Source organism: Peromyscus californicus, unplaced genomic scaffold, assembly GCF_007827085.1.
Source record: "Peromyscus californicus insignis strain IS unplaced genomic scaffold, ASM782708v3 Scaffold_23__1_contigs__length_62951481, whole genome shotgun sequence".
Classification (NCBI taxonomy): Eukaryota; Metazoa; Chordata; class Mammalia; order Rodentia; family Cricetidae; genus Peromyscus; species Peromyscus californicus.
Window position 1 is genome coordinate 18427817 of NW_026294534.1, and position 18827 is coordinate 18446643.

General features: G+C 39.9%; 1 protein-coding gene across 1 annotated transcript in view; it reads right to left on the bottom strand.

The window, feature by feature from the left end:
• Positions 1–18827, bottom strand: part of Hook3 (hook microtubule tethering protein 3) — a 100098-nt gene that overhangs the window by 36584 nt on the left and 44687 nt on the right. Inside the window, exons 7-14 of the mRNA XM_052751911.1 lie at positions 16576–16638; positions 15207–15290; positions 13445–13608; positions 11754–11894; positions 10343–10544; positions 7745–7855; positions 7026–7113; positions 1305–1374 (exon numbers count right to left, since the gene is read on the bottom strand). Of these exons, the coding sequence (XP_052607871.1) occupies positions 1305–1374; positions 7026–7113; positions 7745–7855; positions 10343–10544; positions 11754–11894; positions 13445–13608; positions 15207–15290; positions 16576–16638 (923 nt within the window). The remainder of the gene's footprint in view (positions 1–1304; positions 1375–7025; positions 7114–7744; positions 7856–10342; positions 10545–11753; positions 11895–13444; positions 13609–15206; positions 15291–16575; positions 16639–18827) is intronic.

Genomic DNA, 18827 nt, shown 5'->3' on the forward strand with positions numbered 1-18827 from the left:
TTTAAATGACATAGTACTAAAAGTTATAAATCAATTGTTACTTATTTAGATGATACATTTTAAGCATTTTAATAATGAGCAGCTTTATAAAACAGCTTTGTGTATATTGTTGGCTATTTCCTTAAGATTATTTACCAGAAAAGCAAATTTTCAGTTAAAAGATGGGCACATTTCTAACCAGAAGACTTTCTGTAATTTGTTCTAAAGATATTTTTTCCCACTTGTTACCTTGTTTGAGGCTTCTAGTTCCTCGAAAACCCTAACATGAGTGAAACATCAAATATTAACTCACTGTCTATGACGTATGCTTAAAGTTTTCATCACTGTTTATAATTTCATTTTCTTGTTAGCTCTTTAGGATATAGAGCAGACTTAAGTTGTATCTAATCACACATAGAAAAACCACAGTTGTGGGTTATCCTTGCTCCTTTTTAGCTTAAAAAACCTTTACCAACAGGCTTCCTTCACTGCTTTTGGAGTAAAGGATACAGCCATTTATCTATAAATACTTAAAAAGAATAAGTATGCATTCATTCAACTAATTTCGTTTGTTCCCAGATGGTGAAAAGAGAAAAGTACATAAGGGGCTAGGGAGATGGCCAACAGTCCAAGTCTGACTCCTTGATTCCAAGGTAGAAAGAGAGAACCACCTCCCAAGTTGTCCTCTAACCTCTACACGAGCCATGGCTGGAGAGAATGCACGCGCGCGCGCACGCACACAGTGATGCGTGGGACCTGATGGACAACATTTGATAAGGACAACGACAAACAGGTCCACAAGGTCATCATTACCTTCTGCACAGTCAGCTCCCTCCTCTCGTTTTCATTCATACACATAATGCTGTGAAGTGTACCAAAGGACATGAACTCTCTAAGATGCTATGTCCAGATAAACAGGTGAGGACCGCTGAGGGAGGAGGAGGAGTTACAGGTGGGAGGAGCTCCTCTCTTTGCAGCACTGGACCTGCAGCTCACTCCCAGTGGTTAATACACACATCTTAGTACTTGTTTATTAGGATGACAGCTAAGGACAACCTTTGTCTTAGGTATTTTCATGCTGTCCGCTGAGGCTCCAAATGTGATATGTGAGTTTGATTTTGTAATGTGAAAGACTGTCTCACTCAAGGGAAAATAATTAGTTCTCTGGACAATTTAAAAAGCTTCTAAAATGCTGAAAACATGGAACTGTAATACCGAGTTCAGGCTGAAATGCCCATCAAAAAGAGGAGCTGGTTCCTTTAACACTGGAGATGAGTTCTCTACAAGGACTTATGTGGAGTGACTGTCACTGTTACTCTCCTTACCTGATTTCAGGTGTAATAATCTCTGCTGCGAGGCTGTCTGAAGACTCCTGGCTTCCCAGAGGCATTAACCCTATAAATACACAGAGAAGTATACCAAGTTAAGGAAGGACAACTATCTCCTTTACTTAAGAGACAGAATTTCTGCAGGAAAGCATCTACCTTGAGTATGAATTTTAACAGCTAAAGAGTTCACTGGTTCTTTTTCATATCATTTTATTTTGGTTGTTGTTGTTTGTTTTGTGGTATTGGTACTTGAACCCAGCTCTGTGGATGCTAAGCAAAATCACCAATTTTCTCAAGTAAAAGTTACAGTAGCCTCACAAAAAATTAATTTATTATTTAATTATTATTAATTAATTTAATTATTCAAACAACTGTAAGGGTCCACTACATACTATTAAGTATATTTCGGTATTGTCCAACCATTACCATTACCTGTTTTTAACTATTTAATAACTCAGTCAGAAACTCTCTAACCATTAGGCATCCCACTCTTCTTGCCTGTAACTCCCTGGAAACCTCAGTTGTGTTTTCATCTGTCTGTGTCAATGAGCTTCCTGTCTATACATGTAAGCAGAATCATGGATTGGTCTTTTTTACTTAGTTAACACAACACTTTGATGTGGTGATATATTGTGTACCCTAATAAAATTTGCCTGAAGATCAGAGAACAGATTAAACACAGTGGCCAGGCAGCGGTGGCACACACCTTTAATCCAAGCACTCGGGAGGCAGAGATCCATCTGGATCTCTGTGAGTTCAAAGCCACCCTGGACTATATGAGATTGACTCAGTCTAGGAAAGAAACAGAGCCGGCAGTGGTGGCACACACCTTTAATTCCAGTACTTGGGAGTCACAGGCCTTTAATTCCAGCACTTGGGATTTCATGCCTTTGCTCCCAGTACTTGGGAGGCACACTCGCCTTTAATCGCAGCACTAAGAAAGAAGTAATATGGCTGGGCAGAGAAAGGTATATAAGGCATGAGGAGACAGGAACGGCCCTTTCGGCTAAAGGCTTTTTCAGGCTGAGGAGTCCTAGAGGTAAGACGTGGCAGTGGCTTGTTCTTTTGTCTTTCTGATCTTTCAGCATTTACCCCAAAATCTGGCTCCTGGGTTTTTAATCAAAAGACTAAAGCAGATTTTGTGCTACACTTTGATGATCTGTCCACATTACAGCACTTTGCAGAACTTTCTTCCTTTTACTGCTAAATAATATTCCACTGTGTGCATTTATTGCATCTAATCTGTAGACGAAGGTGCATTATTTCTACTTTGTGGTGATTGTGAATGATGCTATGTGTATATAATTATATTATATTATATATACATATATAAAATAATGTTATATGTGTATAATTATCTGGTTGTACCCACTCAGTTCTTTCAGTGGTGTGCTTACTAGTGGAACTGATGAATACATGTTATTTTATGTTTAAATATTTTAAAAAGCTATCAAATTCATTTCCATAGCATCACCCTATCCCACCAGAAGTGCATAATGGTTTCAATTTCTCCCAACCAATTCGAACCAACATTTATTTTCCTTTCTTTGGGCTCATGGTGGTAGTGGGAAGAGCTTTACCCTCACTAATTAGTTTGTGGTAACCCACTGATTGTCTTTTTCTAGTGATCATTGAATGATATTACTATTTCATGTGTTTATTGGCCATCTGTTTGTCTTCTTTGGAGATAAATAGTTCCTTCTATTCAAATCCTTTGTTCATGTGCGAAAGGGGTTTTATTTTTATTATTGTTCAGTTTTATAAATTCTTCAAATAGCCTGGATGTTCTGTGTATATCATGTACTCATTTACATGTATGTGATCATATGCAGAAGACAGAAACTGACCTCAATTGTTTTCCTCAATCACCTTGCACTTTATACAAGCGTGTTTGCATACCACGTGTGTTCTAAGCACCCGACATGGCCAGAAGAGGGCACTGGAACTGGAGTTACAGATGGTTATGAGCAGCCCCTGTGGTTGATGGAAAATTCAACCCAAGTCCTTTGGAAGAGAAGCCAGTTCTCTTAATCACCGAGACATCTCTCCAGCCCATCACTTTATATTTTGAGACAGGGTCTCTCACTGAGTGGCAAGCCAACTCAGGTACCCAGACTTCCACAGCAAGCACTTTTACCACTGAGCTATCTCCCCAGGCCATGGGTATTAATTCGTTTCAGATATCTGCAAATCCTTTCTCCATTTTGTGGATTGCCTCTGCTCTAGTGTTTCTGCACATGAACATTTTCAACAGTGACAAAGCCTCTTCACCCATCTTCTAGTCTGTTGCCTGTGCCTTTGGCACCGATCGCAGGGATCACTGTCCAATTCAATGTCATCCAAATGTTCCTCTACTAGGTTAGCTCTTATATTTAGGTCTTTGGGTCAGTTTTATTCTTTTGCATTTGGATGTAAAATATGCAATCCATTTCCCCCTTCCTCCCTACTCCCCTTTTCCTAACTACTCTGGCTAGAAATTTTAATACTATCCTGAAGAAAAGTGGTGAGAGCAAACACCTTTGTCTTCTTCCTGGTCTTGGAGGAAAAATTTTCAGTCTTTCACCACTGAGTTTTTTTTTTTTTTAAATGTTTCTTTATCATGTTGAGGAAATCTCTTTTTGGCATACTGAGTTTTTAAAATTATGAGTAGGTGTTGGAATTTGTCAAATGCCCTTTTCTGTACAACTGAAACAATGCTATTTTCCCTTCATTTTGTTCATGTGGCTGACACTGATGGGCAGTGAGAACATGGTACATACACACAGTGGACTTTAAATCAGCTGTGAAGAAAACTGAGAGGCTTTAAGGGAGAGAGGGTAACAGAACACTTGTGAAATGAATACTGGGGATGGACAGTCATGGATAGATGTGGGTAGTGAGACTGGGGAGGGCACAAACTAAAACAAAGTTTGTATGAAAAAGCCAATAAAAAAATCTGCTACTCTGTAAGGGTATTAAAAATAAAGTAGGGGTGGAGAGATGGTCCACTGTGAGTTTGGGTGCCAGCACCAAAGTAACAAGCTGGTTATCCTGTGAGTGTCTCTAACTTCAGTTATGAGGGACCTGGCACTCTCTCTTGGCCTCCATGTACCCATAATTATGCATATTCTTACAAATATATATATCTGTGTATATATAGACACAAACACACACATACTTGCAAATTAAGAAATTAAAAAAAAAACAAAACCTACCACAAAACCTATAAACTATTTGTCAGGGAGACCCAAGGCCCTTAAAACAGTATGTTTATTGGTTGCTCACCAGAACTCCATTAATGGTAAGATCCTTCGGGTGAACACACCCTATGCTTTGGATGCAGAGAATAGAGCAATCAAGCTGTAACTGAGCTGGAGTGTCTGCTCTGCTTAGCTGCACTCACAGTGCTGTAAAGCGCCATGCAGGCTAGTGGGGGGAAATGATCAGCCTATTCAGCTATGGACCTTGTGCACTCTATGACTGACCTGACAGGTGAATGAGCCCACCATGAGATAGTGGCATGGCTAAAACAGGGCTGAACTACTGTCTTCTGGTTGGATTTGAGGCCCTGATCATTAGCTCTGGTGTGTAAACCTAGACAAAACCCATGCCTTAGGAGGAAAGGGGTCACAGGCTCTGGTGGGGAAGCTACTGCTACTGTTTTGCTAAATGGACATCACATGCCTGTCAAAATGCCTACTAAATGTGCCCACTAGTGCCATAGACTAGTACTTACTCTTTTCAGCACTGGTCAGAAAAGTGCTTTCTTTTGTTGCTTTGATTTGCTTTATTCTTTTTTTCCCCCTGCAGTGGTAGTGGTTACTTCAGGATTCCTAACAGGTCAAACTGCTGAGAATAAGTGACCACCGAGTCCTGAGACCTCACCGGACATCTGTATCACTTCATCTAAGGTTCAGATGATATCACAGAAAATGGGAGGAAAGAATCCAACGCTGCAGGGAGGGTCAGCCTTTTGACCCTTCAGCAGCTGTGGTTACCTGGACAGGATCGGGTCTGTCACAGCCGGTCATGGAGTAGGGAGTCTCACAAGGAAGGGAGGGGGTCAGCAGGAGTATGAGTGGTCATGAGAGGGTAATGTGTGAAAATGACCAAAATACAAAATATATGTATGTAGTGCTATAACGAAACTCAATATTACAACAGTCACATGGTTTTTATTGTTACTTTTTGAGACAAGGTCTCACTGTGACATTCTGGCTAGGCTGGAACTCACTCTGTAGACCAGGTTGATTTTGAACTCACAGAGATCTGCCAGCCTCTGCCTCCCGAGTGCTGGGATTAAAGGTGTGTCCACCACACCCAGCACATTCACATCTCCTTCCTTGCTCTTTAATAACAGTTTACTGGTGAATAAAAATGTCACAGTTATATTGCTAAATATTCAGGTAGTTCTGCAATTTTGCTCTTAGGAACTATTCCTTAATCATTTGGGTATATTTCTAGAGGAATAACACGCAAAAAAAGACTCAACCATGTAGATTTTTGTATAGCAAATAATAAACATGAGAGTTTAAAAGAGATGAGCTGTCTTTTCTTGACAACATAGGAACTGAGAGTAAAGAGTGTCAGGTTCAAGCTAGATTCTGAAAATTCTGAAAAAATTTAATGTAGAACTGATGAGAAAAAAAGTGAAAGAACTGCAGGGTACAAAGAGGAACCAATTACAGTAGGAAATACTGTACATTTGGTGACGATGACCAGGACTTTATGTGGGTATGTATGCACGTACGTATGTATGTATGTATGAAATACATATAGAGAGAACTTAGGCTGTCTGCATCAGGGCTGTACACAAATTAGGGTCTGGAAACAGGTCAAGAGGAACGGAAATCGAGTGGTAGGACAACAATCCACAGTAGCTGACATTCACACTAGTGAAGTCAGAGGAGAGGGGACTGACAGTGACAATTGAGGAGTTAGATAAATAAGTAGATAAAGAAGTTCTCAGAGGGAACAAGTAGAGGAAAACCAAGGCTAGTCACAGTAACTGAAAAGTCAGGGTCTGTTCAAGTGTGAAACTTGTACCGGTCATTATCAGTCACCTACTGTGACTAAAGAGGGCAACTCTTGAGCTAAGCATTAATCCTTCATGTGAGAAAGAAGCCACCCATGTGTCTTTTTTCTCTCAGTTTTTCTTCTTAGAATCCCTAAGTCTTTTTCTAAAGGTCTGTTTTTCTATTCTATGTGTGCGAGTGTTTCACGTTCACAGATGTTAAGTGTGCCATGTGCTTGCTGCGCTACAGAAGATGGTGGGTGCCCTGGGACTGGAGTCACATGCGCTGCCACGTGGATGCTGGGAACTGAACCCAGGTCCTCTGCAAGGGTAGCCAGTGCTCTGAACCAAGGAGCCTCTCCAGGCCCAGATGTAAGTTTCTTAATGATTTAAAATCCATTCCACTTTTTGCAGAAATCACCAACTTGGAAAATTTGATATACTTTTAAAGAAGCCATGACAGATTTTTCATAATAAAAGTGTCTAGGTTAACAGATAATTTTGACTTACGAAACTCAAGAGATTACAAAATTGCTTTTAAGTTGCTAAGTAAACCCAACCTCCAACCATAGCCTGTTAAAATCTTGGTTAACAGTGCAAATATTTCATTCAATTTCTTTCATTTGACCCATTTTTCACTTTCATCTGTTGGTGTAATCATCTTAAGTGAAGCCAACACCTTTGCTGATGACCGAGCTAGACTCCTAGGTTACAGGGACTTTTACCTTGAGTGGTGAGCTGCCCCTCCTGAGCCTGTACACAGCGGAGCTCTTCAATGGTTTCCTTCAGAGAATCCCTTTCTGTTCTTAACCTCTAAAGAAACATAAAAACAAAGGTCAGCTCTACAGATTTCCTAAGCAGCAGTCCAGGCCTTTCCAGGAAGAAGATAAACAATGAACATGGGCTTATTTTTAGCTTTGATCTTTTATGGAGAGATCGTGGAATAGACACACGAAAATGACTGTATTTTCTATTTTCTATTTTTACAATACCAAGTATCTGTTATTACATGGCCATATGCTATTCAGGCTTAAGCATAAGACACGAAGCTATTTAGTCCTTTCTTAACTATTTTCTTAACGTTCTTTTCATTACACAAAGATTCAGGATGAAGACTAAATACTCATAAACTGTGAAAAGCAAAAATATGGTAAACAACAATGCAACAGTGTTTTCCATACTAGTCACAGAAAATAGGAGGGCCACACACAGAGGAAGTGAGGAGTAAGAAGTAAAGAGAGACTAATGATAACAAACACATGCATATTACAGAAGCGAGAACTGAAGCAGAACTAGTCCTTATCTTTCACTTATTTCTGAGAAAAAGAGGGAAAACTGACGTAAAGTAGAACAATTTAAAAGGAGTTAATGCAGGCAAAGACATAGGAAATCGCAGCCTTGACGTTAGCACTTCTGAAAAACACAATGTTCAGTACATACTCACATCTTTCTCTTTCTGAAGACCATCAACTTTTTCTTTTAGTCGCTTATATTCAAAATCTAATTTATCTGCTTTCTTTGATTCATCAGACAATCTATTTTGCAGCTCTACAACCTGATACAAAATATATAAATTATATAACAATCTTAATTTTTATAATTTGAAACATTAGAAATGATCAACAAGGTGGTGGAATATACCTCAATGGTAGAACTCATGCTTATTATTCAATCCCCAGTGTGCCCCTCCCAACTAAACAAAATTAAAAAAAAAAACCAAACCATCATTTTCTTTTACAGGTTTATGAAAACTCTATCCCCACCATACTTAACTAAACATTATACAATCCATCAGTCTAATAGAAGGGAGAGAACTAGGAATTTAAATCTGCAAAGGTAAGATAGGCTTCCTAAACTGGAGTCATCTAGAACAATGATATCAATTATTGGAGAATCTATAGGGACTTTCATTTCTAGCAAAAATATTGAGAAGGAAAGAAGCAGAAAGGAAAGACAGGAAGAAATGCCAGTGAGGGTAAAACTCAATTACCTAGCTAATCTTATAAGAGGCTAAAACCCCAGTGGGAAGTTCATGCAGAAGCTGTGGCGAATGAGAGGTGCCAATTGCCAATAACAGGAACCTAGAGCTTTGAGTTTGAGAGGAATCAAGTGGTTAGTAAACAGTCCTGGCTGTAAAGGGTAAGGAGAAAAAAATAACCGCTCTGGGTCTGGAGGCGCACACTTTGAATCTCAGCACTCAAGAGGCAGTGTTAGACAGATCTCTGTAAGTTCCAGACACACCAGGGTTACATAGTGAAACTCTGTCTCAGGAGGAAGGGAGGGAGAGAGGGAGGGAAGAAGACAGGAAGATGCGCCAGCAGGCAAGGCAAATGAGTGCTGGGTTTAAAAGGAAATACCTTGGAAATGTGTAACCCTGGCCAGTTGATATGTAGATGTGGGTTTTAATTTTACTACTTGTTTTGTCTGGGGAAACTCTCTGGCAACAGAAGTGGTTGGTTCTGCTCACTAATGTTGAAAACTGTGGCTTGAGGAAACATACATATTGACTGGAGAAAAACCCTGAAATTCAGCACCATTCCCAAATGAACTAATGAATGAGCAAGACTGAAATTACACAGACAATGAGAAAAAGCTGCAATTAATCAGGCAATATTACTAGCAATTACAGTTTTATAAATTCACCAAGGATTTTAGGTTGAAATTGTCAAATATAACACATATATTAGATTTACTTCTTTTAAAAAAATGCATGCCTGTGATCTCAACACTCATTAGGCGGTGGCAGAAGGACTCAAGTTCAGGTACAAGGCAAGTCTAGTTACGGTACACAGTAACACTGAAGGTGAGGAATATACTTCAGTAGGACAATGTTTACCCAGCACACACAAGGTCAGGGGAAGAACACATTTTATGAATGTGAGACCATGACCAGAGCACACACAGAGAACTTGCAGAAAGAAAAATGTCCATAAAAAAAGAGTATTAAGAATCTGATCATGAATAGGCACAGAGAATTGGTGTTCTATGCAGTTTACTATAATATTTCTGTATATAAATTTTCTCTTAATTCTAAATTAGATATGCTTTATTAGTTCTAAAAATGTTCAGTGGCTTTTCCTTTTAATAATATTCTCCATTTATTTCTACTTTCTCCTCTAAATATATTACTGCTCATTTCATATTGCTTATATTTTAAGAACAAGTATAATGTTTTGGCTATACTTATTTTGAGTATATTTAATCCACATTCAAGTTCAATATTTCAGGAAGTTCCTTAAGTCTGCCATATAATTGAAACTTATAGAGTACTGAGAAGAGAATATATCCACCAAAGAAACTTGGAAGGTACTCATGATGTACGGGATTAAGGCATTTGCTGAAGAGCCTGAGGATCTGAGCTCATCCCAGAACACACATGGTGAAAGGAGAGAACAGATTCCTGCAGGTGTCTTAGGACTTCCATATGCATGTTGAGGCATACCTATGCCCCCTGCAACCAAATAAATAAAATGTAATAAAAAGAAAATAAATATAAAAACAGTTACAAATCATGTGGTGGTTAAACAAGAACAGCCTCTACAGGCTCCTATATTTGAATGCTTAGTCACCAAGGAGTGAACTTTTGAAAGCATTAGAAGGATTAAGAGGCAGCCTTGGAGTAGGTATGGACTTGTAGGAGAAAGTGTGTCACTGGGGTGGGCTTTGGGGTTTCAGAAGCTCAAGCAAAGCCCAGTGGCTCACTATCTCTTCCTGCTGCCTGCGGATTAGGATGTAGAACTCCCAGCTACTTCTCAGCACCATGTCTACTTGTATGCCAACATGCTCCCCGCCATGATGATAATGGACTAAACCTCTGAAACTGCAAGGAAGCACCCAATTAAATGCTTGCTTTTATAAGAGTTGCCTTAGTAATGGTGTCTCTTCACAGTGACTAAGACAAATCACAAAAACAAAACTTGGTAGAATATTCACTTGATTTTGTCCAAAAAGCCTAGAAGTGATTGGCAGTTTTAAAAAGCTATGTGTTGTGGTCAGGCCCTTGCAAGGCAGCACCAAGAAGTATCTGCTTGTGTTCTCTTACCTGTCTCTTGTATGTCTCAAGCTGACCTCGGGCTGCATTAGCCTTTCTTAATTCTTCCTCCAGACTGACAGTGTTCTGCATGTACATAGTATTCTTTTCTTCTAAGAGTTTAACCTGCCGCCTCAAATCCCCAAGGTCTTCCAGCTTCTTTTTATAAGATTCGACTTGACCTTCTAGTTTAGAGACTTTATCAGAAGAGTGTCTAAAATGAGATGGGAAATTAGTCAGAAACAACCCATAGCTGTAAATAATAATAGGACACAATATCAGGACTTAACTTGTATTAAATCATAAAACTTAAAGTGAATCTAGGTTTGCTAGATTTAGAAAAAAATCATAACCTAAATTACAGAAAAATATGTCATTAAGAATGTCTAAAACATAAGGAAAGTCACAGGAGGGTAACCAGCAAAATCACACTTAGCCGAAAAGTAAAATAAAATGTGGAATGTTCAAATGATTTGACAACTACTATGTTATTAGTGAATTCCAGTTAAGATTTTGGTAGAGAAGTGGAGATAAGAGAGTGGCAAAATTCAGGGGGTTGAGGAGAGTATAAATTTAACATATGCAGTCTTTAAAAGAAATATTAAAGATACCCGTGTGTGTGTGTGTGTGTGTGTGTGTGTGTGTGTGTGTGTGTAAGATTCAAGAGAAATGAATACTTGATACAGCACAATCCCTCAGTAGGCAAGAATGCTTGAGAATGTCAGCAGTGAAGGTCTTAGTACAGGATGGACAGAAGAAAGATGGGTGTGGATGTAAGGAGGCATGGAGAGTTAGCAGTGCACAGTGGCTCCCTCTTGGTAGTAGGACACAAAGACATCTAGTGATGGGGTGTGGTGGGTAGCAGACAGATGAGAAGAGTTATCAAAACATTTAACAGCTATGAGAGAAACGGGAAACAGGGCTATGTACTAGTGAGTAGTAGGCCAGGGGTAAGAGAGAAAGATCCCTCACATGTAATAGGACTAAATTACAGAACTATGCCATTTTCTCTGTACGCTTTAGTATTCTAAAAATAAAACAGGGATCCCAAAGAGGATGAGACTGTGAAAGAAACAGAATAGTGAACAGTGAGGTGCCTACACAGAGAGTATGTGACATGAAGGAGAAAATGGCCAGCAGAGAAATGAAACCAGTATGTAAGACACAGACGAAGGCCTGGAGGGCTCAGAACTAAAGAAGAGCAGCAGGAAGGAAAAGCCAGTGCTGGATGAGTGTGGAGTGACGGCCACGGGACGCTAACATTTACCTCACACTTACTTGCCCTATCAATTTCAGTTCTCACAAAGCCACTTCGTTATTCATTGAAACTTTAAACATCAGAGATGCCGGGGTCTGCACCATCTGCGATGGAGCTGTTCTGGGTGGCAGTGAGTCTGACAGTCCAGTGAGGGAAACCGTTTACCTGAGAACGTCTATTTCATCCTTTAGAGACTGAGCTTCATCTGCCAAGGCGGTTAGTTCATCATTCTGCTGCCGAAGCTCCGAGATCTCCTTTTCTAACTCCTCACAGCGTATTCGATAATCATCTTTCGCTGCTTCTAGTCTGTAACCAAAAGGAGACAGATAAAGAGCACTATTCAGTGTCTCACAACTCTACTTAGAAGAATAAAGGAAACAAAGGACAAGGCGTGTGAATGCGCTCTCCTGACACTCCTCTCAGCTCTGTAGCCACAAACTACCCACGTCACATCCGACAGAGACAGGCTGAATCGACTGCGTAACATAGTCACAGCAGGAGACACAGTAAAGTTTCCCAAATTTTTAACTGAGAGCATATATCAAGAAAAGAAAGGCCATACTTAAGTCCATATGAACTAATGTCACATTTTTGGTGCCTATCATCCAGTCTTATTTCTGTTCACACTATTTTCCCCAAACACGGGTTAATATTATTTCCCTATCTAATTAAACAGGTTTGTTTAGATGGTATACAACTTTCCTTTGCTTTACAGGTCCTTCCTGTCTCCTGTCCAAAGTATTTCATGAAGCTGACTACTTACTTTTAATTTGTAAATTTTATATAGTTCAACTGAATCTCATACGTCATAGTTTTTGCTTTCAGTGGACACTTTAACATTTCTTTCTTTTAATCCCACATTTTCTGACAGTATTATTAATGGTTTCAAATTTAACATTTAAGTTTTTTACTTCCCCTGAACCCCTTGTTGATATATGACAAAATGTTGAAACCAAAGTCTAACTTTATCCGCCACAGTAATTTGTTTTTACTAAAAATGACTTTAGATTTCAGGGTCAATTTCATATTTTCTTTTTTTTAAATTTAAAATTAAAAAAATAATTTTATGTGTATGGATGCTTTGCCTGCATGCATGTCTGTGTACCACTTGTGCGGCTGGTGCCTGCGGAGGCAAGAAGAGGGCGTCGGATCCCCAGGTCTGAAGTTACAGATGGTTGTGAAGTGACATGTGGGTGTGGGGAATCAACCACAGGTCCTCTACAACAACTGAAAGTGCTCTGGAGTGCGCAGCCGTCTCTCCAGCCCCTGCATTTCACATTTTCTCATTATTTCAACTCACCTTCAGGACTCTACTAGCATTCTTCCTGCCCTTCTCTCAATGTTCTGCCCTCCTCTGCTTCCCACAGAGCTCCTGGGCAGGCACTGCAGGGCAGCGCTGGGACACAGGGCCTGTGCTCGGTTTCTTCCCTTCACTCACTGATACCCTGCAGCTGAAGCGTCTGTGCCTTCAGAGTACATGGCTTTGACGCAATTTTCTTAGATGTGAAGGCATTTCATGATGTGTGCCAAGACTCTGGGAAGCTGTTTCATTAGACAGTCACCTGGGTCTGCAGTTACCCACAAGTCCTAAAACTCTATTCTTAACTATATTGTGTGTGTGTGTGTGCCTGTGTGTCTGTGTGTGTGAGTGAGAGAGAGAGAGAGAGACAGACAGACAGAGAGAGGATAAGCTTTTGTTGGAGCTGGTTCCCTTCTTCACCATGTGGGTTCTGCAGTGTGAACTCAGGCAGCAAGGCTTGGAAGCAAGCACCTTTACTGGCTGAGCCATCCTGGCTCCATTAGCTTTAAAAGACTGGTTAAAATTTAAGAATAGGTTGTAACGCGTGGTCTCTCACCTGAATGTCTCCTCTTGCAGCTGCTCTAACTGAGTCTGAAGTTGTAGATGTCTTCTTCCTGCTGGACTGTTGGGGTCTTCTATAGAGTCAGACTGATTGAGTCGCTCCATCAGTATCTGATTTTCCGCCAGTAGACTACTCTTCTCCTCTTGCAGTGCTGCAACCTGTGGGTTAGAAGGACAATGGTGATTCAACTCAAACTCTTGTGAATCGGCATTATGAATTAAAGCACCTGTCTGATTAGTTATTTTTTGTAGTGGGTAGCTGTTCCAGCTTTGACCTGAAAGTACTACCCCCAGTGAGGCTTCTGGTAACTGTCATGCCTACCTATGGCCTGCCCCTGAGTCAGGGCCGAGAAGGGAGCCCTTAAAACCCAAGATCTGGATATGTCAGCTCTCTTGGATCCTGGTGATCCTGGATGCTGGATGGTAGACCGAGCAGAGTTCTCCAGAGAACACCACTGGACCGCACTTCACCTCTCCCGGACCCTGTAACCAATCTCTTTACTTGTTGTAAGATACCCCAAAATAAACTTCCCTTTTAGCTATGTGGAGTTGCCTTAATAAATTCCCCAATAATTTTTGAGATAGGTTCTTACTATGTAGCCCTGGCTGACCTAGAACTCACTCTGTAGACCAGGGTGGCCTCTGTCTACTGTGGATCTGTCTGCTGAGTGCTACCTTACTTGGACAATCAATCTCTTGAAAACATCAACATTATTTTGAATGTTATACAAAGCAATATGTAAGAGTAAGAATTTTAAAAATTGATTTCTATTTATTTTGATAGGATCTTGCTACATTGTTCAGGTACTTCAAATTCTTGGGCTCAAGTGATCCTTCTGCATCAGCCTCCAAAGTAGCTGGGATTACAGGTCTAGGCCACCATACCTGGCTTTACTTTGTATTTGGAAAGACACTTCACCAGTGATGTACAGATGATAAATAAGCACACAAAAAGAAAAAAATCAACAGTCACCAAGTAAAAACAAATCAAAGGCACAAAATTATCGATTCAACTCTCATGACAATGGGTAGAATTTAAAAAGACTGAACCATCTGTTGGCAAAGATGAAAACAAAGTCTCAGGTACTTGTGCTAAGAATACAAACTAGGAGGCCAGCCTGGTCTACGAAGTGAGTTCTGGGGCAGCCAGGGCTGTTACACAGAGAGTACAAAATACTTCCAACACTTTGGAAGACATCGGTCTCCAGAACCCACAGAAAAGGCCAGATGTTGCCATGCATGCTTACAGCTCCAGTGTTGAGGGGCTATGACAGGCAGGTCCTGGAGCTTGCTGGCCAGTCAGCCAAGCTAAAACTGTGGGCTTCAAGTTTGTTGAGAGGCCCTGTCTCAAGTGAATATGGTGGGCAGTGAGAGAGCAGAGCAGCAGGGCACTCAGAATTGTCCCTAGCTTCTGAAGGCACAGGTAAAGTACCCAGTGCCCTGCAACCCACAGAAAGAAAAAGACTTGTACCCCCACTGAAAGTCCGAAAGTGAGTTTACTGGCACAACACAAAGAGTCAAGCACTGATATCACTTCTCTTTTTTCTTCTGGATTTAATATTCATTTATAATGAGTTTAATTAAATTACAAAAAAGACAGGTAACATTTTTATACAGCATACTCTTCTAAATCAGAACGTTATTTGCTTGTTTTTCTATTTTGTCTTATTAGGTTATATTATAGTGAAACTGTACCATGTGACAATCCCCAGTACATTTGATGGTGTTTGTGGTAGTATACACATAGAACCTCTTACTTGCATATCCAATTCATGGCATCTTTGAGCAATTTCTTCCTTTGCTGACAAAGCTTCATTTAGTTCCTCTGTAGTTTTCTTCAACTAGTTAGAAACAAACAAACAAACAAACAAAAAAGCATAAGAAAGTTTCAATATAAAATGAAGACACTACATAGGTGTAACACAAAATTAAAACATCTTTATTTCTTGGGAGGTAGTGTGGGGGAAATCAAGAATCTTCTTGGTAAAGACTGAAAATAAGACACTTTTGTTTTCCTTTTGTTTTTGGGCTTTTTGCTGAGGGTCTCACTACGTAGCTCTGGCTGGCCTGAAAGTCCCTACATATACCAGAAAGAATAGCCTCAAACTCAGAGAGATCTGCCTGGCTCTGCCTCATGAGTGCAGGGATTGAAAAGTGTGCCACCACATCTGGATTATTCTGATTCTTAAAGTCAAACATTTCCATGTCTAGTCCCTTAAGTTAGCAAATTAGGAAAACAAATTGAAATTTTTGTCTCTTTATTTCATATATATAAACCTCTGTCTAATAAAGCTACAAAACCAAAAATGTACCCACAACAGCAGAGAAACAATACCACAAAGAGAAAGGCAAATTATAACTTGGATTAAAATTATACCATATCCAAATATAACATTTAGAAACCCTGAGCCAAAAATAAAAGAAAGCAAAAGATAAAAAGTTCTGCTCATGCAAAATACTGTAAACTCAAAACTGACTATAACAGCATTTCATGCTTAAAAATACATTGCAAAGTTCTTTTTCAAATATAGCTGCTCCCAGCCAAGGGTGGCAGCACACTCCTTTAATTCCAACACTTAGGAGTCAGAGGCAGGTTGATCCCTTTGAATTTGAGGGCAGCCTGTTCTATATAGCAAGTTATGGAATAAAAAGAAAATAATGACTAGAAAACAGGAATTATTGCAAATTAAAGGAATTTGTTTTAAAGTGGGTTATGCAATATTACCATATTTTTTCTGTGCTACATTATCATTTCTCTGTGTGTGCATGTGTGCACATACATGTTCACCAGGGTGTGCATACTGAAGTCAAGACAATCTGACCTATTGTGTTCTCTCCTTTTACCAAGTAGGTCCTGGGGATTGAACTTGGTTCATCATATCTGCCAGCAAGTGCCCTTATCTGCTGAGCCACCTCACTGGTTCACACAGTACTACTTTTACAACAAAGTCTAAGCTTAATTATAATGTGTGATATCAATTGGCAAAATAGCTTAATTTTGTAAATTCAGGCAAAATATGAAATTTTTTATCAGTGTATTCCATAAGCAATTTCAACTGCATTCTTCTCACTAATACCTGGAATTCATCTGCCTCAACTGTTTCATGAATAAAGACAATTCTATACCTGGCGATCCAGATCGACATAGGCATCATTCCCAGCAGAGACAGGGGACTCTTTACTCATTAGCTGAAATGAAGATTTAAATGATTATGAGGCAAAAAGACATTCTAGGTAATACAACAAAATGAGCACTCAAACTACTAAAATAACAACAAATTAAAACACAAAAGCAAGCAACTGTTTTCTGTAGTTAATTCTTCTGACTGTTTTTCACTCCAAGTAATGTCTACACTTAAAATTAAACATGTGAAAGCTGGTGCTCATTTTCTCTGAGAGCCCCAGCTGTAAGAATCAAGCATAACTTATTCTTATCACTATGTTAGGAGCATGGCTAGACATTTAAAAACTGACTTTTCAGTAACAAGAGCAACAGCAAGTACTTCTTTCATTCTAAATAACACATGGAAAGCAGGGAGTCATGCTCTTCAGTGTTGTGCCCACTGTTAGCTGGCCTGCTCCACCCACACTTCCGCAAGCAATGCTAATTATCCCAGTGGTTCACAAAACAGAGCGGCAACAAAACCCCCAAAAGTCATGAAAACAGGAAAGGGATTTGTTGGGAAGGAGTTCAGTGGGAGAATGAGACAGTGCAATGGGAGGGGGGTAATCAAAAGGACCAAAATGTATTCATGTATAAAGTCACCAAAGGATAAGACTAAGAGACACTGTGAGGCTAGGCATGTCTCTTAGCGGCACAGCGCTTGCTGAGCCTATGCGAGGCCTGGGGCCACATGCACAGAATTCTATCAACAGCAGCAGCACAACAAAACCGGAAATTTCCTTTTATGAAAATGCCATAATGAAACTCATTGCCTTGTGTGTTAAAAAGGAATAAATATGAGCATCAGTGTTTCCCCAAATTAATGACAGTACATATGTCCCTCCCCCTGTATCTTAGACTCAAAGAGCACTAGAGAGGCTGAGAGGCAAGAGCACAGAATTCTCATCATGAACACTGTCAGGAGCAGCCTCAAATGCTCCAGGTCCTGAAGCGGGAGGAGGATGACAACAATCAGAAATATGCAGATGTTACAATCAGAGATCTTTTGATTTCAGCTTTTACTCCACTCTTGAAAATACTAAAATTTACAAAAGATTTTTTGAATTGAAAAAAAAAACAGCACCCATGTAGAAGAAAAATTCCAAATAAAATAATAAATGTTATCCTATCACCAAGAAATAATCACTTTGAAAAATTTGAGGTATGTGAGAATTGGCTGTCTGTACTAGCCGCGGCCCAAGCAGAGTTCAAGTAAAAAAAGGCAAATACAGTAATATATGAACAAATCTGCAACAGAGTATTCAGAGAGCATCTATCTAATTCAAGGGTGGGGAGAAGGGACCGTCTGGTTGTTTCTCCTCCTCTTCCTTCTCCTCCTCCTCCTCCTCCTCCTCCTCCTCCTCCTCCTCCTTCTCCTCCTATCTTCATCCTTATCACAACACAGCAGCTGCTGCTCTAGGAAAGGCTGACATCCCATTCTAAATGTGCCCTTCTGTCACTGCAGGGATTTCATCTGATTTTATGCAGACCTGCTCCTCGGCTTCCCTGAGCTCCCGGTGCTATCCTGCTTTACTGTTGCCAGCTTTCTCGCTTACATCCTTAGACTTTATAGTTTACAGTTGAATTCTCTTTCTTCTGCTAACATCTGTGGGGATTTTCCCTCCTTACATCAGGACTCCATAGCTCTTGTTTTTGAGTATGTGTTTGTTTCCCCCTTTTTGTTAAGACATGGTTTCTTATGAACCAGACTGGCCTTGAATTTCCTATTAACTGAGGATGACTTCAGCTTCTTTTTAAAAGAATTATTTTCTTTTAAAAAATAAAAGACTATATTATTTATGGTGTATAGATGCTTTGGTATACACACTATAGAATGGTTAAATCAAGCTAATTAACATACCCATTTCCTAAAATACCTGTTTTTGAAAGAACACATGAAAATTATTGACACATTAGTTGTACCGATGGCTTCACAGTTCGATTTCCATACATGCATAAATAAATTGTGCACTGATAGTTTCTATCTTCCTTCTCTCTTGCTCTCCTCCCTGCCTTCCCTGACACCCTGCTCAGACTGCTGCAATTCTTCTACTTTCGGGTGGTTTGGTTTTGGTTAAGAGAGGGTTTCGCAGCCCAAGCTGGCTTTAAATTCACTATGCAGCCAAGGGTGACCTTGGACTCCTGCCATATCTCCTAAGTGCAGGGATTACAGGTACGTGCCATTTTTTGCCTGGCTTCTTTTTAGTTTCCACAT